This window comes from Rattus norvegicus, chromosome 9 (genome assembly GCF_021556685.1).
Source record: "Rattus norvegicus strain SHRSP/BbbUtx chromosome 9, alternate assembly SHRSP_T2T, whole genome shotgun sequence".
Taxonomy (NCBI): domain Eukaryota; kingdom Metazoa; phylum Chordata; class Mammalia; order Rodentia; family Muridae; genus Rattus; species Rattus norvegicus.
Window position 1 is genome coordinate 103,157,595 of NC_141542.1, and position 25,679 is coordinate 103,183,273.

The following is a 25,679-nucleotide window of genomic DNA, read 5'->3' on the forward strand; positions in this document are numbered from 1 at the left end:
CTTTCTTCAAATATTGCTTTAGAATTTCTGACTGTACAGTTTGCCCCCTCTCTTACTCCCTAAGTCCTTTAGTGTTCTATATCAAAATGTGATCTGCTAAGTACTTTTTGCTCATAACACAACCTCTAGTTCCCACTAGACTGTGAGCTCCATCGTGAGCAGGCATTTGGTCTGGATTGTTGTATGGCTTGTTACTGCTGTAGTTCCAGTGCCTGGCTCATAGGCACTCAATAAATGCTTATTAAATGAATGAGTGAACTGATGGAAAGTAAAGTTGTTTTCAGTGTTTTGTTATTGTAAATGATATATGTATACTTATGAATGATTTTGTTTATATTCCGATCATTTTCCTTGGGTTAGTTTCCTTGAAGTAGAACTGTTAAGTCAAAAGTTGGATTTTTAATTTAAGGTTTGGATAACACTTCACAGATTAACCACCAGAAGAATAGTGTATAAACTTAATTCACTTTCTTCTGTGTTTATGTTGCCTTTGACAAACCTTTTTGTTTGTTTATTTGAGATAGGATTTCTCTTTGTAGCCCTGGCTGTCCTGGAACCTCTGTTCACCAGGCTGGCCTTGAACTCAAAGAGTTCCACCTGCCATTGCCTACTGAGTGCCTAAGTTTTGTTGTTAAATATTTTTGATTTAGATTAGGTCTTCTAGATTTTGTGTGTGTGTGTGTGTGTGTGTGTGTGTGTGTGTGTGTGTGTGTGTGTGTGTGTGTGTGTGTGTGCGTGCGTGCGTGTGTGTGTGTGTGTATTGTAGTGACCTGAAAATCGGGAGGAAATAGTAGTACAGAAAAAAAGTCCTACCTCTCAGAGAGTCTTTGCTGACATGTGAGTTTATATGCTGTGATATTTTCTTTGCAAATGTGTATTTCAAAACACCTCAAAATCAAATTTTACTTGAGAAAGATTTAAGGATCAGATATCTATTTAGATAATTCCAGATAACTTTCTTTTTCTATCCAGATGACTTTATTATAGGGAGAATAATTATAGACACCTTGCTTCTGGGGAAGAAGCATAGGAAACTCCCCTGGAGTTTCTCGAATCGCCCCCACCGCCCTCAAAGTTGTCTCAGGTCTTTGCTTGCAAAAGAGAGGGAGCAACCCCCTCCCACCCACCCAACACTTCATTTATATATATATATATATATATATATATATATATATTTTTTTTTTTTTTTGGTCTTTTTTTCGGAGCTGGGGACCGAATCCAGGGCCTTGTGCTTCCTAGGCAAGCGCTCTACCACTGAGCTAAATCCCCAACCCCTATATTTTTGTTAAAATAGTTAACATCTGTTTTTTTTTTTTTTTTTTCCAATTTGACTGTCTTAGGAAAGAGCCAATTTCACTATTAACAACAGTTATTTCTCAGTTTTGGCCAGTACACCAGAGTTACTAGGCACTCCACAAACTTCCATTGGAAGAAGACACTCAAGCTTTATTGGCAAAGGTGGATAGGGGCAAGAGAATGTAACTGTGAGGCTGCTAGATGTTCATACTCAGCGAGAAAAAGAGAAGTTCTGTCAGATGGCCCTCTTAAAAAGGGCTAAAGGGACAGTGAGTGAGCTGCTAGCCAAAGGAGCTGTGTTTTAGAAGAAAATATTAAGATTTGTTTAAAAGACAAAACCCAATTGACAAGTGCCTGAAGTGCCTGCTACGGCCAGCCCCATCCCTCCCCAGCCTTTCTATCATTGAGTCACATTCTGCTTCTCTTTCCTATACGCGGTCCTTAGTGTCTTTCTTTTTACTCTGTTCCTGATAAAGGTTCAGAAAAGTATTTAAGTAATTCTGACTGAAGAAGGGGCACATTGAAAGACAAGGATGCAGGAGATTGCAGATTTAAGACATAAACGTCAAGACATTTGCCTTTTCTGTAATAGGAAGTGTGGGAGAGGTTAGCTTGGAGGCACACTTCATTGTGACCTGTTGGCGTTTATATGGCCATTGTGTACCAACAGAGAATCAGAGAGTTTTAGTCACATTTGTATTTGAAATGAGAAATGTAGAAGATAGAATAACAACAATTATATCGCTCAAGATGTTTACAAAAATAAAGGTGTGAATAACTGGAGATGGTGTGAGAGATTTAGTCGAGATAGCGTGAGTGGTTTAGAAGATGGGAGAAGGTGAAGTGTGAGCCCCGAGGATGGAGTGATGGAGAGATACGGACAAAAAGCTGACAATGAGTAAGGGGCTGGGCATATCGGACCCTATAAACTATGTATGGTTGTATGTAGAACTGCCTCTAATGGAGAGATCATAGCATGACTAGAAAATCAAAAGCTTATGTAGAAGTGGTGTTTGGTTCCCAGGCTGCCACACAAATGGTGGACATTCCAAACTGTTTTACAAGTTGAAATGAATTTTGAATAGCATTTAACAAAAGTTTGGAGAACATTGTAGGGTTTTGGAGAGTCTTATGTCTGGTCCCTATCTCTTATTACATATGGTAGGATGGACTTTTGTAGGCTGGAAGGCCACAGGATTAGAATCTTTGTCTTCTTGTTGTGTTTTTATTTTTTTATTTTTTATTTTATTTTATTATTATTTTTGCAGTGTTAAAGCACTTTATAGAATAATGCAGTGATGAGAGAAGCCAGGTTGTATTGGAATTGAAATTATATGGAGATAAGGAATCTGGGACATCTCTAGAATGAAAGATGAATGGTTCAGAGCCACAAGTATGGTGCTATGCTATTAAGTCACCACTATACATGTGTTATATTTAAAGACTAGGGAAGATCATGGGGATCAGACTCTAGAAAAGAGGATTGTATGTATGAAAGTGGTTAAAGGTCACTGGTGTGCTTTGGGGAGGGATATTCCTTCATGCCGTATCTGGTGAGGGGGGGTCTTGGAATGACTTTTGAGTCAGATCACACTGCTTATTCCAGCTCACTAAACGATTGCTTCAACTTTTCACAGATACTAGAGAGGGAGCTTGGAGAGTGTCACTGTTAGTGAATATGGTGCCTGTAAGAAGTTCTTGGTCCTTTTTGGGAAGTCATTGGGGTTCATAGGAAGGGACAGGGTAGTAAATGAATTGGGAAACTTGATATGAGGAGCTGTTTTAGAATTAGGACTCGTAGGTTATGAGGGAGTTTCTGGTAAAACATGGCGACTTCGGAGTCACCAGGATTTTCACACGAACTAGCTTAGGTGTGCCGTCTGGTGTTGGGAAGAATATTGGCTTAGTATCATATGGAAGATATCAAAACTAATTTCTAATATTTTGAAGTTAATGCCTGGCAAATAAATTGGCTATTCAAAATAAAAATTGGAATCTCATTAGTATAACATAGTCATTTAAATCCTAGAAATCCTAGGCTTGAATCTCAGTTCTTTGTGACTGCTCAAATGCATTAACCTCCCCACCTCCCTTTTTCTTTTCCTTTTTCTTTTTCTTTTCAGTGCTAGGGACAGAACCCAAGGTATTCTGTATGCTTAGCCAATGCCCTGTTACTGTGCTTCATACTTCTTTTGTATTGCAGTTCTTATAAAGTTCTTATAAGTTAGAGCAAATAAACAACATGGATACATCTTTTCCCAGCCTTTGTTCTTAAATGCAAATTGCCTACTTTTTCAGGGCAGTCCAATCCACCATTGTTTATCATGTGCATGAGCACGTTTATGGAGATTGAGGGGTGAACATGGAGACCAGAGGTCAGCATCGAAGTTCTTTGTACTTTAGCTAGCTAGTTTGCTTTCTTGCCTATCCGTCCGTCTGTCCGTCCACCCACCCATCCATCCATCCATCCATGACAGGTTATCATTGAACTTAGGATTTGATTGAATAGATAGGCTGCCCAATAAGACAGCTTCTACTTCCTCCACCCTTCTGTGTTCACCTCTTCTGAGCTGTGAATTGTAAGCATTAAAAAAATGGGTGTGTGGGAATCTGAACTCATGGCCTAGCAAGTGCTTTAGCTACTGAGTTATATCTCTAGCAGACAGTACAACTCTTGAGATTCGGATGGGAAGCAATTTCTTGAAGGTCTTTATCAGTGGTTGCCTTACTATTTATTTATTTGTTTGTTTGTTTGTTTGTTTATTTATTTATTTATTTATTTATTTATTTATTTATTTATTTATTTATTGTATATGAGTTCACTGTAGCTGTCTTCAAATACAACTGAAGAGGGCATCAGATCCCAATACAGGTGGTTGTGAGCCACCATGTGGTTGCTGGGAGTTGAACTCAGGACCTCTGGAAGAGCAGTCAGTGCTCTTAACCACTGAGCCATCTCTCCAGCCTTGGTTGGTTTACTCTTTTGTGGAGTGTTTTTCTGTCTCTAATGTGTTCTGGACACTGAACCACACCTCTCTCAAGATTAATTTGAAAATAAACAAAAGACCAAGACCAATTCAGTAGTAGTGAGTGAGTGCTCCTAGTTCCTCCTTTGGAGAAATGGGGGATTCTTGGACTGATGCAAGAAATGAAAAAAGATGACCCTGGAACACACGGTACTAGATAGAAAATAAACTGTTAAAAAGACTTAATAGGGTCATGTCCAAAGGGCCCACCAGGAGTCATTTGAAGAGTTTTTTACTAATTAGTAATGAGATAGTGGGAGCATTGTAAAGAGTAGTTTCAGTGAATCTAAATATATTAAGAAGTAATATGTTAGTTAATGTTGGATGTTTTTTTTTTTAAAATAAGAGACAGGGTTTTTTTCCTTCCTTTCCTGTGTAAGCTATAACATTGAATCACTGTGCCAAATGGTGTAAGAGATAAGTTTCTCTTTGCAGAAATGCTATAAGAGAAAAAATGGTGCAATAGAATGGAACCACTTGGCAACAGCTGTGTGAAGTTAGGGATCCAGGGGTAGATTATCAGTACGTGCTGGCCGTAGAGAGCACCAACCAGGCAAGCTGTGCCTCGTGATGGATAATATCCTACCGCAGGCGAGGAGGGATTGTTAAAATAACAACACATCTTACTAGTCTTTACACACTTGCCAATTTAAATGAAGAAGAGAGAAGCTTTAAAAACCTCGTCATAGAAGACCAGCATATTCAGACTTTAAATTAAACTGAGATAATTTACAGATAAAATGAAAGGACAAGAATTTTCCTCAAAATAGCTTCTAAGGCTTAGTGGACTGGTACAGAGAGCCAAGTTGGCCATGGATTGCTGATTTTGAATGTGAGTGATTGGTACATTTGAGTGTGTTAATGTGCTTTGTGATACTTTCTTATGTTTTCAGAATTGTCTGTTTTAAAACAGGATAAGAAGCTAGAAGCAGTCTCTGTACTTTACTAGCGTCTATTCTTTCAGTATTCTCTATGTAAACCTATTTACTGTGCATGTATCATTTTTGAATAATGGGCAGATATTTACTCCACTTTAGTCTTCATGTTGATTTTAAATACTTAGCACTTTAGAGGATCTATTTTAGAATATCTGTTGGATTTTCCTTTAAGGATATAACCTCTGAGTTAAAGCAACTAAGTCTATTTCAGGTATCTGGTGTCTGATACTAAACAGAACTGTGGGTCGCCTCAATCAATCAGTTGTTTCTAGTGTAGTACAAACCATTCACCTCATCCCAGCCATCCATTTATTTATTTATTCATTCATTCATTCATTCATTCATTTTGTTTTTGAGACAAGAGTCTCTCTGGGTAGTCCTGTCTTGGCAATAGACCCTGCTGGCCATGAACTTACAGAGATTCTCCTACCTTGACCTCGAAGAACTAGGAATAAATGTGCCACCATGGCTGGCTAGTAGTAGCTTTCTTTTGCTAGTTTTGCTGACTATCCCTTTCCTGTCCCAGGTTGATTTTCATAACATTACTTTGGGTTGGGTAGGTTATTACCACTACTATAGTACTACTAAGTAGGTTCTCCAACAGCTTAGTTAAAGAAACTACCTAGCTGCTGGTGTGAATACAGCTCTGGGTTTGACCCCAGGCATTGCCTAAAACTGGGGTTGCATTTAGGCCTTTATGTAGGAGGTAATGGCAGGAGGATTAGAAGTTTATGGTCGTCCTTGGCTACATAGTGGTGAGCGCAAGTCACCCTAAGCTGTGTGAGACCTTATCTCAAAAACAACCAGCTCCAAAATCCAAATCCCAAATTATTATTGTTACTTATTTTGGTAGTACTGAGATCAAACCTAGGAGCTATGCTGATCACTCAAGAGACTTTTAAAATTACTTTTGATTGTAAGTTTCTGTATTTAGCTTTCTCTTTTATGTTCCATACCTTACTAAATATTTTAGCTCTTGTCAAGAAGCTAAAGAACTTTTTTTTTTTTTTTTTTTTGGTTCTTTTTTTCGGAGCTGGGGACCGAACCCAGGGCCTTGCGCTTCCTAGGTAAGCGCTCTACCACTGAGCTAAATCCCCAGCCCCAAGAACTTTTAAAGTCTCAAAGTCTTTCTTGGCAGTGGCTATTGCAGTTTATAATCCTGATCACCTTCTGTATTTCTCTTTTTAGTCTTGGTTGTCAGTCAGAAAGTCCAAGGACACTTTCATGCATTCATACTCCTTATAATCCTTTAAAATATTTTTAATTTTGTGTGTATGCACGTGCGTACAGGCTCTGGCTCTTCTGGATCTAGTTACAGGCCCCTGTGAGATGCCTGATGTAGGTGCTGGGAACTAAACTCAGCTACTATGCAGGAGCAGTTTGCGTTCTCAATTGCCAAGCCATCTCTCTAGTCTTGATCTTTTAAAAGATTAAAAATTATTGTTTTTGTGTGTATGTGTGAATGGGTTTATGTGTATGTAGGTATATATATATATATATGCACATGTGCTTTAGCCCATGTAGAGGTCAGAGGACAGGTTCAGAGTTGGTTTTCTTCTCACCTTTTTGTTGCCTTCCAGGGGCTGCATTCTTGCCTGTAGGTTTTTGAGCAAGTGCCCTTACCTGCTGAGTTTCTATTGCTTCACATCCTCACCAATATTTAATAAACTTACTCTGAGTCTAATGCTCTCCCTGGTTTTGTAGTTTGGTAAAATAAACAAACAACCACCAACAAAAAGTGTCTTATTTCCAAACTTGAAGCTTCTTAGAGACAACTGTGACATCCTGTAGGCATTGGAACTGCTCAGTTACCTCTTACTGTCTAGTTAGCACTTAGTGAACCTCTCATGTGCCTTGGCAGTTACCTCTTACCGTCTAGTTAGCCCTTAGTGAACCTCTCCTGTGCCGTGGCAGAGATTTGTGTGAAAGGTAAAAATCTTTGCTGCTTAAGATAACAAGAGTTTTTGCTTTTTTAAAAGAACTGCAAAAAACCTATAGTGTCAGAATATCTGTCACTTCATTTTATATTGTCTGTTTTTCCTATTTTAGGCTCCGTGCTCTGTCCAGTGGTGGGAGTATCACATCCCCTCCTCTTTCTCCAGCCCTGCCAAAGTATAAATTAGCAGATTATCGATATGGCCGAGAAGAAATGTTAGCACTTTTCCTTAAAGACTACAAGGTAAGGAAATACAAAACGAGTTGAGAATTGCAGCTGAGACAGGGGTGAACCTAGTCTGTCTGGCCTCCTCCTTTTCCACATTGGAGTACACAGTGGGTAATAGTGACTGAGGGGTGTGCTGGCCATAGAGAAGACCCATGATGCATTCTGGGAACAGGTGACTGTGGTAGCAGAACGGTCAGCACTGTTGATAATCTCCTCCTTCTCTTCTCTCTTCCCCCTGTTGTATCTCTTACCTTTCTTCCCAGTTGCGGTCTATGAGTGAGGAAGGAGCAGCTTTCCTCTTCTGCCTTCCTTAAGTAAAATTAAAGGTTTAGTGGGGAGACGTCCTGAAATCTAACATTTGCTTTACTTAAAAAAAAAGACCAAGCTAAAATGATATAAAATACTTTTCTTATCTGACTAGGGCAGATAATATCTTCTGTTTTTGTCAGTTAATACTTTTTAAAAAAATTTATTAATGGGTAGGGAATCTCATATTTAGGACAGATAAAATCACTTAACATTTCCTTAATATCCGCTTTAAGTTAAATGTGGAGATTTTATTCCTCTGTCCTGTACTTTGGAATACTAGACTCAATGTCAAATCCAAAGGAAGTGGATTCATGGGAGGAGAAGGGTAGGTAGGTGGCTGGAGTATTTTATTATTTTGAAATGGGGTCTTCAAAAGATTCTGGTGGTCTAAAAGTCCCTGTAGATCAGGCTGACCTAAAAGAGATCCACTCTGCTTCTGCCTCCCTCTGCTTAGAATAAAGACACGCGCTGCCATGCCTGGCTATGTCTAGAGCTTTTTAATGTAAGTACTGCATAATTAACAGAAATTAATTGTAATCAAATTAGCTCATTGCTAGAAAACGGTGCCTTTTTTGGGGTTTATCTTCTTGCAATTGGAGAAATAGCAATCTCTGGCCTTGTGTTTATCATACAGATACCTTTTGACCTTCTGGAGAAAGAATTTCTGCCTATCCTACAGGAGGAGCCCTTGCCGCCATTGGCTCTAGTACCCTTTACAGAAGAAGAGCAGGTTTGTACTTAGCTCTGAGCCTCAGGCCCAACTCTTAGTGCTCTTGATACGGTAAGGATATAGAAAGCTATCATTAAGGTCCTGGGGATAGCCCCTCATTGGCACAGGTTGGCATCTTTACTGATGCTTGCCGGATGAATGGCTCTGTCTTGTCAAGGTTTTGCTTTCTATTCTGAAGCTGTTGAGTGTAATGCAGAGATCAGGAAATCTTTCTACATTTTTTTAATTTAAAATTTTTGACTTTTATACATATATGGGTGCTTTGCTTTTTCTATATATCTGCACCACGTGGGTGCCTGGACCCCAAAGAGACCAGAAGGGTGCACCAGAGTTACAGGTGCTTGTGAGCCACCATGTGGGTGCTAGGAATTGGACCTTTGTCCTGGAAGAGCAGCCAGTGCTCTTAACTGCCAACCTGTCTCTGAAGACTTGTCTCTAGGTCTTTTAAGGACATTGGGAATTATCCCTTATGAAATATTCAAGGTGAGGGGAGCTTTTTTCACAGGTAATTGACTACCTGAATTTTCAACAGTGAATTCATTTAACTACTACTTTATTATTTTTCAATTGCACATATTAATTAATTAAGTCTTAAGCTTAGAACATACCTGAACCTCTCTGCCACGCTGTGCTTGTTGGTTCCTTTTTTATAGGTGTGGTGGGAATGTAAGGAAGTAAGATTTTGGTCTAGAAAGTGGCAATTTTATGTAGTGACTTGAATTGTTTATAGATGAAAGACTGAGTTCAAGGAGGTTATAGACACTATAGTGGAGGAAGCAAGATTCTTTTGGAATTATGTATTCCATGTTAAATGAAGAATCCTCTCAACTTTGCTATTTTTTTGAGGTATAGTGTCTCTTGTAGCACAGACCGGCCTTGAATTCGAAATGTATCCAAGGATGACCTTGAGCTCCTGATCCTCCCATCTGTACCATCAAGTGCTGAGGTTATACATACTGATCAGTATGTCTGATTTTATGCATTACTGAGGATCATACCCAGGGCTTTGTGCATGACGGGCAAGTGCTGTAGCCATTTGACCCTTTTTTTAAAAAATAGCTTTGGTACAAAATCTCCATCATAAAGTTGACCTTTTTAAATTTGAGACTGCGTTGAACTTACTGCATAACTAAGGATAACCTTGAACTTTTGATCCTACTTTCACTCATCTCTCAAATGTTGGAATTACAGATATGCATCACCACTCTGTAAAGCCCACCATTTTGTGTGTACAAATATACATGTATTTTTAGGTATATGAGGAGGCCAGAGGACAAGCTCAGCATTCTTTGGGTGCTGTGCACCTTCTTTTTGTTTATTTTTAATTTTTATTGTGATTTCCCAATTGCTCATATTAATGAGTGCTTTGCATATTGACCATTCTGACCTCCCATCTCCCCTCACCTCACCTACTCTACCCCATCTCATACATCACTCTTGACTCATCATGTTCGTGACTAACTAGGGACACCTGTGTGACCATAGGTCTCGAGCTATCTATTGGCACTGGGTGGGTTAGAGACACAACTGAAGACAGTGATTTCAAAGCCCTCTCCCCAATGTTATTAAAGATAGTGGTTGAGAGGTAAAGGATAGACCCCGTGAGCCACTTCCCTTTACATGTCTGTTGATTGATCAAGCCTTGTGTGGGCCTAGTGCAGGACTACAGTTGATACAAGGTAATGATTACAGTAGTTTTACTAGTCTAGGGGATAGCAATGCTTGACCCTTCAGGCTCTTTTTGTACTGGATAACTCCTCTTCTTCAGGGGTTATGAGTCTTAGAGAGGCTAATAGTAATGGCTTGATTAGTGTTTGCCTCTGTCTATGACTTAATTTGAGAGTTTTGGGCAAACTCTCACCCCGTTTTTTGTTTTTTGTTTTTTGTTGTTTGTCTTTTGTCTTTTGAGACAAGGTCTCTCTGAATTGGAACTGACCAAGTAGGTGTGCTAGCTGGCTAGCTGGCCAGTGAATCCCAGAAGTCTTTCTCTTCCTTCATAGCTCTGAGAGTCAAGTGTGTGCCAGTAAAACTGGTTGGCAGGTTTATTCTTTTAACTTTTAATTATTTTTTAAAAAATGATGTATCTGTGTCTGCATGCAGGCCTGTGTGCTCATATCTTATGGTGCTTGTACCTCTAGAGGCCAAAGGTCAGATCCCTGGGAGTTGGAGTTATAGGTAGTTGTGGACTGCCTAACATGGGTGCTGGGAAACAAGCTGAGTTTCTACAGAAGATCAGTACATACTCTCAACCACTGAGCCACCTTTCCAGCCCCAGTTTGACAATTTTTATGTAGGTTTTGGGGAACCGAACTCAGATTCTAGTGCTTGGGCAAGCACTTTACCCACTGAGCTATTTCTCAGCCCCAAATTTACTATTTTAATGAGTATACACTTGTATTAGTTAGAGTTCTCTAGAGTCACATCACTTATGGAATGTCTCTCTACATTGAGGGAATTTGTTATGAGGACTTGCAGTCTGCAGTCCAGCTAACCCAACAGTGGGCGGCTGTGGATGGGAAGTCTGAGAGTCTAGTGGTTGCTCAGTCCCACTGGGCTCCTTGTTTCAGCTGGGCTTCAGTAGATTCCAACAGATGTGCTGGCAAAGTAAACACAAGCAGGTGAGGAAGAGTGAGTCTTCCTTCTTCCAATGTCCTTACGTTAGGTCTACAGCAGAGGAAGCCCAGAGTAAAGGTGCGTACGACCACGCTTTGCTTTGTCCCAGGCTGATCTTGAACTCAGAGATTTCCTTGCCTTAGTCTCCTGGGATTAAAGGTGCATACTACCTTGCCTGGGCCTAAGCTTTTCATGGCTACTGTGCCTCAAGATCTCCATGCCAAGATCCAGGTCAGAAACTTATGTCTTCCAGCCTTAGGATCTGGATCACAGGTGAGCCCTCCAATTCTGGATTGTAGTTCATTCCAGATATAACCAAGTCATCCACCAGGAATAACTATCACAACACGTTATTGGCATTTAGTATATTCACTAGAGTTCTGTAGCTAACACTGGTGTCTAATTGAAGAGCATTTTCATGGCTCTGTCCTCCCTTACTCTTGCTTCTGCTCTCCTTCCATCCCCCTCATAGTTTTCCCAGTGTGTGCTGGGATGCTTGGGTGTTGTGATCGTTTTTTCATGGTAGGTTATGCTCCAGTGATACTTTTGTGCTCTGTGGTGATGTTGCTGGAGTTAACCTAGGGCCTTGTGTATGCTGAGCAAGCACTTGTCATGTTCCTCCTGCTGTGTCATTCTTGTACTAAGTGGGGTGTCCTATAATAGTGGAACTGTTGAGTTTTAGTTCTTTGCAGGTTTTTAAAGCTCTTTTGGATATTGTCCAATCAGCTTTCATAGCTGTCGGGAACACTGCACTCCCTACCAGTAGTCTATGATAGATTCCATTTGAGTATAGGTTTTCTAGTTCTTGTTTTTTTGTCCAAAATGAGTAGTTGCAATGGTTCCCTCCCTCCCTCCCTCCCTCCCCCCCTCCCTCCCTCCCCCGTGTGTGTGTGTGTGTGTGTGTGTGTGTGTGTGTGTGTGTATGTGTGTGTGTGTGTGTGTGTGTGTGCGCGCGCGCATGCATATGTGCGTTTGTCAGTTTTTTTCCCATGTAGTTTAAGGTTGGCTGTAGGTTTGTTATACATAGCCTTGTATTTTGAGATATGCCCTATCTGTTGTTAAGGTTGCTAGGATTTTTATTGTGAAGGTATGTTGGACTTTGTTAATTATCCTTTCTACATAGATTGAGATTATGTGATTGCTGTTCTTAAGTTTATTTATATGATATATTACACTTATTAGTTTGAGTATGTTGAACCAACCTTGCATCTCTGGGATGACGCCCACCTGATCATGATGTATGGTCTTAATATGTTTCTGAATTCAGTTTCAGATATTTTGCTGAGAACTTTTGCATCATTTAAAAATTTACATATTTTATTAATGAGCAAGGAATCAAGTGGCTTTAATAGAAAAAAGTACAGGGCTGGGGAGATAGCTGAGTGGGAAAGTGATTTTCCAGCACCCACATAAAAGTTGTGTGAAATGGCAATGCCTGCAGTCTCAGCTTTTGGATGTATAAGCAAGAGGATCTTGGGGACTCGCTGGCCAGCCGGTTTAGCCTAAATAAAAATATCTATGTTCAGTGCGAGATTTTTGTCTCAAAAAATAAGGTTAGGGAGATAGGAAGGGGAACTGGCTCTGTGATTTAAACATGCTTGCACAGCAAGCAAGCATTTTGGATCTGAATTTGAATCCTATTAGCCATGCAAAAATTGGCTCTGCATGCCTATAATTTCAGTGATTTTTTTTTTTTTTTTTTTTGAGGATAGAGACAGGGGGTTCTCTAGAGCTTGCTGACTAACAGCTCCAGTTTTAGCGAGAGACTCTGTCTCAGGGAGTAAGTAGAAATGTTAGAGCACGATGTCCTTGTCCGGCCTCCATACAAGTGTGTACCTGAACATACATGTGTGCATATATGACACATGTAGCACTTGTTTGCTTATATGTGTGCACTCACTTCTTCTCTGACTCTCTCTCCCTCTCTGTCTGTCCCTCCTCCAAACTCCCCCACACCCTAGTAATAAAAAGAGCAAAGGAAATTAAAAAAAGAAAAAATTTTAAAAAGTTGCTCCATGTTGACTTGGCTTCTGTCTGGGTACACATACTTCACCCCCATACATACATACACACACAAACACATACATACATACACATACACACACACATATACATACATACACACACATACATACATACACACACATATACACACACATATATTCGAATGTTTACATATGCATGTCTACTCATGCAATAATAGTGAACCAGGATGATGGCTCATCGAGTGAACACCCTTGCCTCACAAGTTTGTGACCTGCGTTTGATTCCTAGAGCCTTTGTTTAAAAAAGCAAAAAGATGTGTACAGTGACTCACATCTATAATCTCAGCTTTCCTAAGCAGAATAGGGGGATTAGAAAGGAGAGCAGTCTGGAGGCTCTGAGGCCAGCTACTCTGGAGTATGAAGCACAACAGCAAAAACAAGAGGGACAGAGACATGGTAAAGGGACCTGCTGTCAAACCTGACAGCCTAGGCCTGATCCCTGAGGTCCACATGGTAGAAGGAAAGAATTGAATTCTTGAGTTATTTTCTGCCCTCTATGTGTGGGCAGTGGCACGGGTGTGGCTCATGCATACACACACACACACAGACATAGCTAAAAACAGTAGGAATATATTATCAAAATACATCTTAATAAGTTAGAATACAAGAATTGATTTCCTAAAGTTGTCCTTTGACCTCTACACATGCACTGTGACACATGCTTTCCCTGCCCAGTCAAATAAAAATCTGTAAGAGCTGCTTAAAAATGGAATAATGTAGAAAACATATATACTAAAATAATAATAGTAGAGAAGTCTTCAGACTTGTCCCCTGTATGTTCCTTTTTCTTCACAGATGGTAGTGTTAGCAGTATACATACAGATAATGTGTGTCTTTATTGAGACTAGGTCCATATTGCTTAAGTTGGCTTCAAACTTGGAGACTCGTGAGTTATCTTCTGAGCATAGATTACTTGTGGGCATCACTGTGCCCAGTTCTTGTGTGTTTTTCTAAGTAATTATGTATTTTCCTTTTTATGCAAATGGTACTATACATCAATCATTATTTTACCTTTCTGGCAAAAGCTGGTTTTATTGAAAGAATTCTTTGCTCCTTGGGAAAAAAAGGTTTCTATTATTTTAAGTTTGCTTTCTGTTCATGTTGATGAAGTTGCAGACCCTTACTGTTCATAAGTCACTTACTGTTCTTGTCTCTGAATTTTTCTTTCATAGACATAGTCTATACTGATTTTTATTATTTATATGAACTACTTATATTTTCAGGTTTTCTGCATAGTAGTCTTTGAGAGATTTTTGAAAGTTCTTACTTTATTTGTGGTTTTTAAATGTACCTAAAGGGGGCTGGAGAGATGGCTCAGTGGTTAAGAGCAGTGGCTACTCTTCCAAAAGACCTGGATTCAATTCCCAGCAACCACATGGCAAACTCAGACCTGTGACTCCAGTTCCAGAGGATCTGACAGTCTCACATACATAAGCAGGAAGAACCCATGGAATAAAGATGTAAATAAACCATAAAGAAAAAATAAATATATAGCCTAAGGCAGTGAGCCTAGGGCCTGCAGTGTGCTAGCCAAGCCCTTGATGCTAAGCTGGGTTCTCACCTGGTGCACTAATTTTATATTCATTATGGCATTTTGTGAACTTTCATGTTGGGGGAGGTGTTTGTACACAGATTAATGAAATTACAATTTTTTTTTCCTTAGAACATTTTTTAGGTTTCTAGGGGTAACAGTGGCCAGAAAGGCCAGATTGGGAGGATGTTTTACTCCTTGTTAAAAAAAAATTGCTGGATTTTGAATCAGAAGAATGAGTTGGAAAATCTCCCATGCCATTTCTTTTTTTTTTTTTTTTTCCAAGACAGAGTTTCTCTGTCTAGGTCTGACTGTACTGCAACTTGTTTTGCTAGAGCAGGGTGGCCTTGAACTCACAGAGATCTGCCTACCTCTGCCTCCTGAGTGCTAGGATTAAAGGGGCCACCATTCCTGGCCCATAATATTTCTTAAGAATGTTGTAATTGTGAATCATAGGGAAGATTGAAAAGCTTTTTTAACCATAGGCGTGAAAACTGCTGTTTACAGTCATGCGCAGTAAACTGGGAACGATTGAATGCCGACTTTGTTTTGAGATGTGGCTTAGATGGGTGCCTCATCATCCTTTAGGAAATATTAGAGAAGACTTCCAAGCCTGTGCTATTTAAGGTAGCCATTAAAGTTAATATTCAGGCAGCTTCCAGGTTTCACCTTTATAAACAGTATTGCATTTAGCAATCTATTGACTTACCTTTTAGGTGTATATGTAGTAGCAATTTTGCATTAAAAATGTATGAGCATTTAAAAAAATACATGAGCATTTAAATAGATGTTTAATTTGCCTATTTTTTTTTTTCTTTTCTTTTTTTCGGAGCTGGGGACTGAACCCAGGGCCTTGTGCTTGCTAGTCAAGCGCTCTACCACTGAGCTAAATCCCCAACCCCGTGTTTCTCTATTTTTATGCATGATACAGTTGGCTTTTATACATAGTGTAGTGCAGGATTCTGGGATAAAAAATGCTGTTAGTATTTATCTTTCTTTTTAAAAAATTTTTTTATGTGTATGTATGTATGTATGTGTTTTGAATTGCATGTATGACTGTACATGATGTGTATGCCTACTATCCACAGAGGTCAGAAGAGGGTACCTGATCCTCTGAAACTCGTGAGCTGCCATTTGATTTCTGGGAACCAAATGCAGGTTCTCTGCCAAGAGCAGCATGTGCTCTTAACCACCGAGCCACCTCTGAACCTCAACACCACCCCCACCCCCACCCTTAAGTATTGCAATATATTGATTGAGATTTTGGGACTTTATTGTTTTGCTTAATCTTTATAAGCTCAAGACACATATTTAGTAGTCCACTGATTACTCTTAAACAAAAGGTAAGTTAATATGTGTGTTTTCAACCACTTTTATTAAATTTTACTAAAGTACAGCTTGAAGTTGATGATTTTTGAGTTAGGTATTTCCACTTAGCTTTTAGTTTTCAATTTTATTGTATATTTTTTGAAGTTACCTGACTATGATAAAGAAAACAACTTTATTTACATTGATAGTTTCAAAAAATTACTTGAACAAATTACAGTTAACAAAATTGAGAGAGAAGCAGTAAGGAGAAAATGATCCACATATTAAAAATTCAATAATGAAAACAGTTTTAATCAGTTGCATGTTCTTTAGAAGAGTATAGTATAGATATCATTTTAATTAATTTGGAATTTAAGAACACCGAAGATTAAAGTAGAATTGAGTTTTACAACCTTGGATAGTATTGGGAATTGAACCTAGGGGCCTTCCTTATGCATGGTGGCCACATATTGTACTACTGACCCACATCCCAGCCTTTTTTTTTTTTTTTTTCCCCCCCATTAAAGCTTGAGAGAGGATTTTACCAAGCTGATCAAGCTGACCTGGAACTTAAGGCTGCCTGTGCAGGCCTCAGCCTTGGAATCCTCCTGAGTTCTGGGATTACTCGCATGTACTTCCTCACCCTTTCTAAAGTTTACTTCTTACTCCCTTGTCTGGCGGGCTGGTGACTGCAGCCATATCCAAGGTTCCTTTCTTCATTGTATCATACCTGTGCACATCTGTGCAAATGGGTACTAGATTCTAGGTGTACAAGGTTCAGTTAATCTGTTACAATATTTTTGTTTAAATCTTCTTGCAGAATTCTCTATTACATATCCAGAATTTTATATTTTATGGTTCATCTTGTTTAATACTTATTACCTTTTCCTAAGCCTCTTAATTTATTCAGGTGTATTAACAGACATATTTTAAACCCTGCCCTTCCCCTTTCCCATGTGGTTACCCACTTCCTATTCTAACTGTGCTTGATTATATTCCAGATTGGCTCTGTGTGCTAATGCAGGTTTGTACTAAGTGATTGTGATCATATACACATGAGCACACACCCAAGCACACATTAATCATGAATCTCTCACACACACACAAACACACACAGTTGTGTGCGTGTGATTTCAGGTGATTGACCTCATAGAGATTTTTACTTGATATTTTTCCATTCTAGCAAATCCTTCTTGGGGTTATTAATCTACATTGTTGAGTACAATCAGGCGAAAAGGGCATCTTTCCTTTTTATATTACTTTGCTTCAGACCGTTTAATGATAGTCTTTTCTCCTCTCATAAGTTAGAGACTTAAGTGCCATTCAAAAATGAAATGTAATCACATTGTTATAATGAACTCACAAAAACCTCCCACAGCTAGATTATGATAGCCACCCAAAGTTATCCAGTCCTAAATTCCACAGATCTCTATACAGTTAGAATGGATACTCTTAAAAAAATACCAATTTAACTTAGCCTCCTTTACAAAACTTTCTCTGCTCTGTTTATTTTGCCTCCATCTAGATATACAGAGTACATTTAGTTTGTTTTCTTGTGTAGTATCTCTCCAACAAGTCTAGCTTTGTGTAACACATTGCTATCAACTTGGCCAATCTGAAAGGTCAACTTGAAATTGTCTTAAGGCCAGCCTGGTCCAGGGCAGGCAGTACTACATAGTGAGACTCTTTTAAAGATAGAAAGAAATTGTCAGGTAACTAGATTTGAATGATCTTTATATGTTGTAAAGTTACAGTTTCCCATTGCTTATAGTAGTTAGATACCATTACATTTTATAGGTGCAGTGGGAGGTGGGGAGAAACAATATATAGTTTTGTGTGTTTTATCCATTTTTCTTTTGTTTCCTTTATTTTTATTTTTATTTTTATTTTTTGGCAGAGAAACTTTTCCATGTCTGTAAATAGTGCCGCTGTCCTGCGATTGACAGGACGAGGAGGAGGAGGAGGAACAGTGGTGGGGGCTCCTAGAGGTCGAAGTTCTTCAAGAGGGCGAGGTGAGCTATGTGAAAAAATAACCCCGGAAGAGGAACAGGAGGCTAGGGAATCAGTAAATATTTCCATGCCCAATTGAAACACGAAACCAACTGCTCTCTGATGTTGACTGCAAATGCCTGAACGTTTATTTTCTGCAACATTTCTGAGATGTCTTCTCTGCTGCCTGTGCTTTGAAGAGGAATTTGTTTTTAGCTGTATAGGCTGAAGCACGAAGGAGTGAGATAGCCCCAGTTAAATTCTAATGAGTAATTCTTCATGTTCTTCATTCGTCAAGTTTTACATGTTGGGGCTAGAGCATCCTGAGGTTGTGGTTTCTTGAGCCACCAGTGTCCCTGTGGAGCTCTCAGCAGTATAGCATTTCTTTACAAGGGCCGTGAGCACAAATCACCATAGCTAGGAGGAATTTCATGAGAAATACCTCGAGGACTAGGTCTCTTAGCAGGCAGAGCAAAATATAAGCAGAGAGCATCTGCTGGTGTATGAATTTATCCTTTTCTTAGAGTTTCTGATTTGCTTGTTCTTTGTCATTCCCTATTTTGCATTCATTGGCTTTCTGTTAAAACCATTCTTGATGTTTATAATAGATGTCCTTCCTTCAGCATGAAACTATATGTGGGTTGAATTATGATGTTAGTCCAAACGTGCTGTAGTTTTTCTCTAAGAGGTGTCTCAGAAGTAGAATTGGCTGTCAGGAGTGGCCAGCAGCGTTACCTCCATGTTATGTCTGGTCATGAATATGGATGTGGGAGACCTACGCTTTTTTCGACTTTATTTATTTAAAAAAACCTCGAAAGCCTAGGGAATAAATTATATACTTTTTTTTTAAAATATGGAGAATATATTGCTTTTCTTTGAATGTGACTTTTGCAGGTTTGTGAACAGTGAAGAAGCTAACTACAACCCCCCGGTCTTTTTTTTTTTTCCCTTTTCTTTGCAATTTCTTTCCCTTTTTAAAAAACATTTTAAAAAATATTTATTTTATGTATGTGAGTACACTGTAGCTGTCTTCAGACACACCAGAAGAGGGCATCGGATCCCATTACAGATGGTTGTGAGCCACCATGTGGTTGCTGGGAATTGAACGGGACCTCTGGAAGAGCAGTCAGTGCTCTTAACTGCTGAGCCATCTTTCCAGCCCCTAGAGCAGTAGTTTTAGCTTGAATATTGTAGACTTCAAAGAAGCAGCATTGCTGCAGACACTGAGTTGGTGAGAGCTGGGCATGTCTGCATCATAGGCACTGCCCACATGCTGGTTGTCTGGGGTCTGTGCATATCGGTGTATGGCACTGCTTTGGAGATGGCTAATCATGGTTCTGGTCTCCCTGTGGATATTTCCCTTGCTTTCCTCCTGTGGGAGGCAGTGAGAAGAGGTTTAACTCTGAAAGCTTTGCTTCCTGTGCTCTTCAGGTCAAGCCAGAGAAAAGTTTCCATAATCAAGAGTGCAGACCACACACGTCCTCCACCTGCTCTCTGTAGGCCTTAGAAAAACCTTACGTATTAAGAAGGGAGCAGATGTGGGTGTGGTAACGTATGCCTGCAATCCCAGCACTTGGGGGGTGCTGTCAGGAGGGTCAGGAGTTCAGGCTATATTTCAGCTAATTTCAGCTATATTGACAGTTTAAGGCTAGCCTGAGCTACATTAGGCACCCCCTAGAGCAACAACAACTAAGCTGTGGCCCCCCTACCTAACAAACCTACATTACTCCAGAGCAACAGCAGATAGAAACAAGTGAGGGATCCATGAGGTGTCACGTGCCCCCCCACCCTGGTTTCTTTGAAGTAAGAGTTTTTGTAATCACAGCTTACATAAAGCCCATGTAAATGGACATAGCTGTGACACACTAGAAAATTAGTGTGCTAATGTGGAAGGGTGCAGAACTAGTCAGATGGATACCCTTAGCTTTGAGAAATACTTGGAATGCTATGGTCACAATGGCCTGTAATGCTTGTGTCTCTGGATTTTCACTTACTTTTACCTCACTGATTAAATAATGATTACTGTGACCTTTCTTTTGATTGCAGAATCTCTTTCCAACTCAAGGAAAAACTCATATGCAAATCTATTGGTTTCTAGACTTAAAGATATCCCAACCTAGTAATGCTTAAGAGAACAAGGGGCTATGTAATACTGCATTATCTTTCTTTTTTATCTGGTCTGGATGTTAAAATAAAAATCTATATACTGTCAATTGCACCAGTAGCATTGTGAAAAGGAAGCATATTTTAATCCTTAAGAACAGGGTGGAAAAAAAAAAAAAAAGAACAGGGTGAACTCTCAGGTAATAGGACAGTCCTTCAAGTTTTCCTGCTTGTTTCTGTGCATGGGAACCACATTTATAGGTGACTTAAATGTAGAAGGATCTAGAATCTGGTTTCTCTAAAGCTGCCTTACCATCAAGCATCCACCACACAGCAGGAGTGGAGCCAGTCAGAGTTGTAAAACCATTATGTGTGTTTTTCTTGATTTTTCTTTTTTTTTTTTTTTTTTTGGTAGTCACCCAAGAGCTATTCTTTATATTCATCCAGACTAAAATGGTCTTCTCAAAGTGGTTGTGCAGAATAGGTTTTCCTGGGAATGTTTGTTTGTTTTTGTTTTTTCTAGGCAGGGTTTCTCTGTGTAGCCCTGGCTGTCCTGGAACTTACTCTGTAGACTGGGATGGCTGGACCCCAAGAGGTTCACCTGTCTCTGCCTCCCAGGTGCTGGAGTAAATGCTATTTTTAAAAATTGCATTTCTGTGATTTTGTTGATGTGTGGGAATGTGTATTTGAGTGCAGTTGCTGTTGGAGGCCAGGAGAGGGTACTGGATCCTCTGCAGTTGGAATTAAACAGTCATAGCCTTGCCGAGTGGGTATTGGGTGCCGAACTCAGTTCACTCATGTGCTGTTAGCTGCTGGGCCATCTATCCAGTCTGGACAAAATATCACTGTTGTGGTGGGATGTTCTCATGTTAGAGTAGTTACTATTAAATTATTTTAGGATTTTAAATAAAACGTATACATATTCTGAATGTAGGGCAGAGGGGAAGCTATTTAAACTATAAGTTGACTTTAGGTTGACTTTTAAAGTGGTGAACCTGGAAGACAACTTTGTTATTATTATAGTTGAACTATAGTTTTCACCTTTATTTTATAGACAAAGTGGATACTTAGTCTACTCCAGAGAATATCCTAAGATTACTCCTATTCTGTGTGTGTGTGTGACACACACACACACACACACACACACACACACACACACACATATATATATATTCATACATACATACATATTTTCTTTCAGTATTTTGTAGAGTCATAGAAGAAGTCATACCTGTAATCTGAGTCAGTTCCTGATAGATTATGATGAACATGTAGAAGAAATACATGGACGTTTGAAGTTACTTGCTTCATTGGATGGCTCATTCAGAATCTATTATTTTTGGGCTGGAGATGTATTTTTGTGGCAGAGCTTTTGCCCAGCATTTGTAATGTGCTTGATTTGGTACCCATCACCATACACAAAATAAAGCTCTTTCATTTTCTTCTGCTCATGTAGATTTACGTGAGAGTTAAGTTTGGGACAGCTGATGAGGTATTTTTCGTTATAAATGCACCCCAGAATCCCATGCCTCCTCCAGTTTCACATCTGTGTCAGTATAGTTCATATGTTCATGGAGAAAACTCTACAGAATATCCAAAGCTGAAAGTGCATACTGTCTACATATCTGCATGTGTATGCATATGTGTGTACATACTTTATACATATCTGCATGTCTACCCTTTGCTCTTAGCTGCAATGTAGCAATGTGGACAAAATCAATCAATCTCTACTCTCTCTCTCTCTCTCTCTCTCTCTCTCTCTCTCTCTGACTCACTCACTCACTCACTCACTCACTCACTCACTCACTCTTCTTTGGTCATTCAGTAGCACAGGACTGAGTTAACATCAGTGCCTTATTTCTGTGGATTGGTATTGTTCTAGGATGTTTTATCAGAATTTATTTAACCAACCAATATTAGGTTGTTTCTAGGGTTTTGAAATTCAAGTGTTCATTTCCATACACACATGTAGTCATGCCTTATTTAACAAGATACGAGCCTCATTAGGTAACTTTATTTTCATTGATATGTGGACATTATAATTTAAACAGGCTTGCTTATATGGTATAGGTTATTGACTTGACTTGGCCTCTTCATACAGTTAAGAGAATGATTACAAGATATATGCTGCTGCTTGTGGTATAAATGGGATATTATTTTATAGTAAATTTGAAATCAGTACACTTGAAAATGTAATATATAGTATATCCTCAAATAAATAACTGTTCATTGTCACAATCACATACTGTGTACTATATATTGTCAAATATTCCATATTTTTATGTGACAGGCAGTTCAGTGGATTTTTTTAGACCAGCACCACCACAAATAAGAAGCCTCTAGTTACTATGGAGTTTTCAGCTCCATTATAATCTGGTTGAACAGTGGTTAATCGTAAGTCTTATCACTCCTCTCTCTCCTTCCCTGTTGTTCTGTTTTCTTCTTTTCCTTTCTGTCCTTTTCATCTTTCTCAGGCTTTTTGAGTCATTCTTGAGTCAAACCACAGGCCGGCGTTGAATTTTCAATTCTCAGCTTCAGCTCCAAATTCGGAGAGATTATAGGCATGTTCCACCCCACTTGACTTTGTAAAGGCATTTCTACTGGGATAATCCAATTCTGTGCAGTCACAGGTTGATAGTTAACCAGATGGCCTGCATTAGAAGCATGCTTACATTTAATTTGCAAAGCCTCTAAGTCCCTATACTCCAAGCACTCTGTGGTTTGACTTTTAGTGTTGCTAATTTTCCTTACCTCAATGAAGTATTCCTTTTATCCTGTAAGAATGCAGTTTACAATCCTACAGTTGTTCAATTCACTTCTGCTATTTTTTTTTCTGGAATTGGATAAAGGAATTTTATTGTGCTTGACACTTTGTACTATAGTTTCTTTTTAGAAACTCCCCATATTAAGACTTCCCCAGTAGTTATTGAAAATGATCCATTAAAACATTCAATTTATGATGGTTTATTGGACTTTTTAGAATTCCACTGTCGACCTTGTCACTGACGAGCTTCCTGTTGATGCTGTTTATTGCTTAGGACTGGGATTCCTTCAGGAGTGGTTGGTTGGTTGTTCGTCCCACAGTTCAGCTCTATCAGAGCCATTATAGGCCTTGCTAAATACTTAAATGTGGCCATCTTGCTGTGTACAGAGAGACAGAACTTCATAGAGATTAACCTTCAGTGTTGAGCATATTTGTTGGATGTTGGTTTCTAACTATTTCCCCTCCCCCTGTTTTCTTATTTTCAGGCAGAGGTAGAGGTGAATGTGGTTTCTACCAAAGAAGTTTTGATGAAGTAGAGGGTGTGTTTGGGCGAGGAGGTGGCAGGGAAATGCATAGATCACAGAGCTGGGAAGAAAGGTAACTAAAGTGTTGAGATTGTAATGTAAGCATTTGTTGGTCTATAAAACTCACCCCAGTGGTATTCCATAGGACTTGCCTGCAGTGCCAGTTACTTGGCAGGCTGAGGAAGGAGTACTGGCTATCTTGCACAATTTAGCAAACTCCTGAACTCAAAATAAAAATGGAAAAAACGGCTAGGATTCTAACCCATTGGTAGCTCTCTGGGGAGGTTCAGCCCTCAGTACTCCAAACAAAACAGAGCACACTGCGTTCCTTTCATGAGCCGTACAGGGTTGCATGCTCCTGTGATCCTAACACTTGGGAGGCCAGGACCTTCTCAAGAATCATGAGTTCCAGACCAAAATGGGCTGCATAATGTGGCCTAGAGAATCACAGAGATTGGGTGGGAGTACTGTCTCCTCTCTAGCTCCCATCCTTGCCCCAAGAAAGAACATTTTGAAAACATAGAACTTAGCCCTTTTCTGCTGTTTCTGAAATTTCCGTACAATAAAATATAAGACATAAAATTACAGTTGAGGGTGAGCCCTAATCTCAGAATAAGGGTAGAAGGGTTAAGGTTGTAACAGTGGTCCTGCTGTCCTGCTCAGCACCCTGAGCTTTAGTACTCAGGACCACAAATGGGAAACAACAATGTGGGAAAAATTGCCAAAGTCCTATATATAACATAGTCTATCATGTTTCCAGCTAAAATAATAATATTCTAGTCATTAGAAGCTAAGTTTTTGTAAGTGGCTTAGTAGCATTTTTGTTTTCATCATTGCTTTCCTGTATTTTCTGAATAACTGGCAGAACTGCTGCTAAAAGGACTACAGGAGAAAGAGTATCATGATAGGAGATCTATATTGCTTTTAAGGCGTTTTTGAAATTTATTTTGTCTTTTTAGGGGTGACAGGCGCTTTGAAAAACCAGGAAGAAAAGATGTAGGTAAGGATCTTCCTGTTTTGAAATACCTCCTGCACTCTCCTTATTAGTAGTGCTAACAAGGCCCATTCAGAAGGATAAGCTTAGAACAGATTAACTGTTACCTGTATGGATCCAGTAGATGGAGCTGTAACACTGCTTTAGAGTCCTGTGTGGGTGAGACCCAGGAGTGATGGATAACAACCGTTAAAACATACTTGACTCAATGTTTTAGGGTTGTGTGTTTCTGCAAGGCTTATGTCTTTTCACAGTAAGGCTCTTTGTGAAACTGAAATTCTAAATCAGGAACTAATTTGGTTACTTGTTTATTATCATGGAGAGTATCTCCCAGGTAAGAATAGTGAAGGTATGGCTTTTGTTTGAGGAGGCAGAGGCTAAGACTGAATATTCTTACTTTAGTCAATGGTTGGACTGTTTCTTTTATTGTGTATGTATGCAGAATATGTATATGGAGCTGGGGACACACACACTATGCCATGCATGTGAAGGCTGTGGAATTGGCTCCGTCACACCTTCATGTGAGTTCTGGGGCTCAAACTCAATAGCACCTTTATTTGCAAGCCATCTCACCAGCCTAGCTTTCTTCTTTCTGTAAATATTTATTTTTCCTGGTGAGTGTTTATGATAATTTAGTCAATTTGTAATGTTAAGGTAGGCTTTTTGACTGATAAATTAGTGGTTTACATTAATATTTGGTGGGGGAAAAAAGCGCCAGTTCACAGTATTGGTACAGATTCATAATTTTTCAGTTTCTATATTCTAAAAATGTCCTGCAGAGTATGGCTATATCTGATAGCGATGAATGTTTCTCCTAAACATGTTAGCTCTACAAACACTGATCACAAACTAAATTAAATGTACATGGTTTTGAAAACAAGGAAGTTAGAAAGATCAGTTTGATTTCACTGTTGCACATGTTAACCTCACTGAAACATATTTGTGATTTAAAGTCTTTATTCTTTAACATGTCACTGGAAATTCTCTGCTCTCATTATTGAGATGACATTAAATGAGGGTTGCATGAAGAAATGTGAAATTGATTAGGTAATTTATTGACATATTTCACCCATTTTTGTGAGGGCTGCGTGGAATTTGTTAGGAACTTTCTTACCATCCTAATCTGATTCAGTACTTTGAAAACAATTTATGTGTATGTGTATATATTATGCATGTGCACACGCGCCCACTGAGGCCAAAAGAAGCTGTTAGATCCCTTGGACCTTGAATTAGAGGTGTCTGTGAGCCATTCTATATGGGTGCTGGGAACAGAACTCAGGAAGGACCCTTGGAAGAGTAGCAAGCAGTCCTAACTGCTGAGCCGTCTCTTCAAGATCCTGCTTTA

General features: G+C 39.3%; 1 protein-coding gene across 11 annotated transcripts in view; it reads left to right on the top strand.

Annotated features, from left to right (window-relative positions):
- Nucleotides 1-25,679, top strand: part of Gigyf2 (GRB10 interacting GYF protein 2) — a 125,796-nt gene that overhangs the window by 31,387 nt on the left and 68,730 nt on the right. For 6 of the 11 annotated variants that reach the window (NM_001427666.1, XM_087564342.1, XM_087564346.1 and 3 more), the window contains 5 exon segments: nt 7,310-7,439; nt 8,368-8,463; nt 17,858-17,972; nt 23,302-23,413; nt 24,300-24,340. In NM_001427666.1, the coding sequence (NP_001414595.1) occupies nt 7,310-7,439; nt 8,368-8,463; nt 17,858-17,972; nt 23,302-23,413; nt 24,300-24,340 (494 nt within the window). 11 annotated transcript variants of the gene reach the window in all.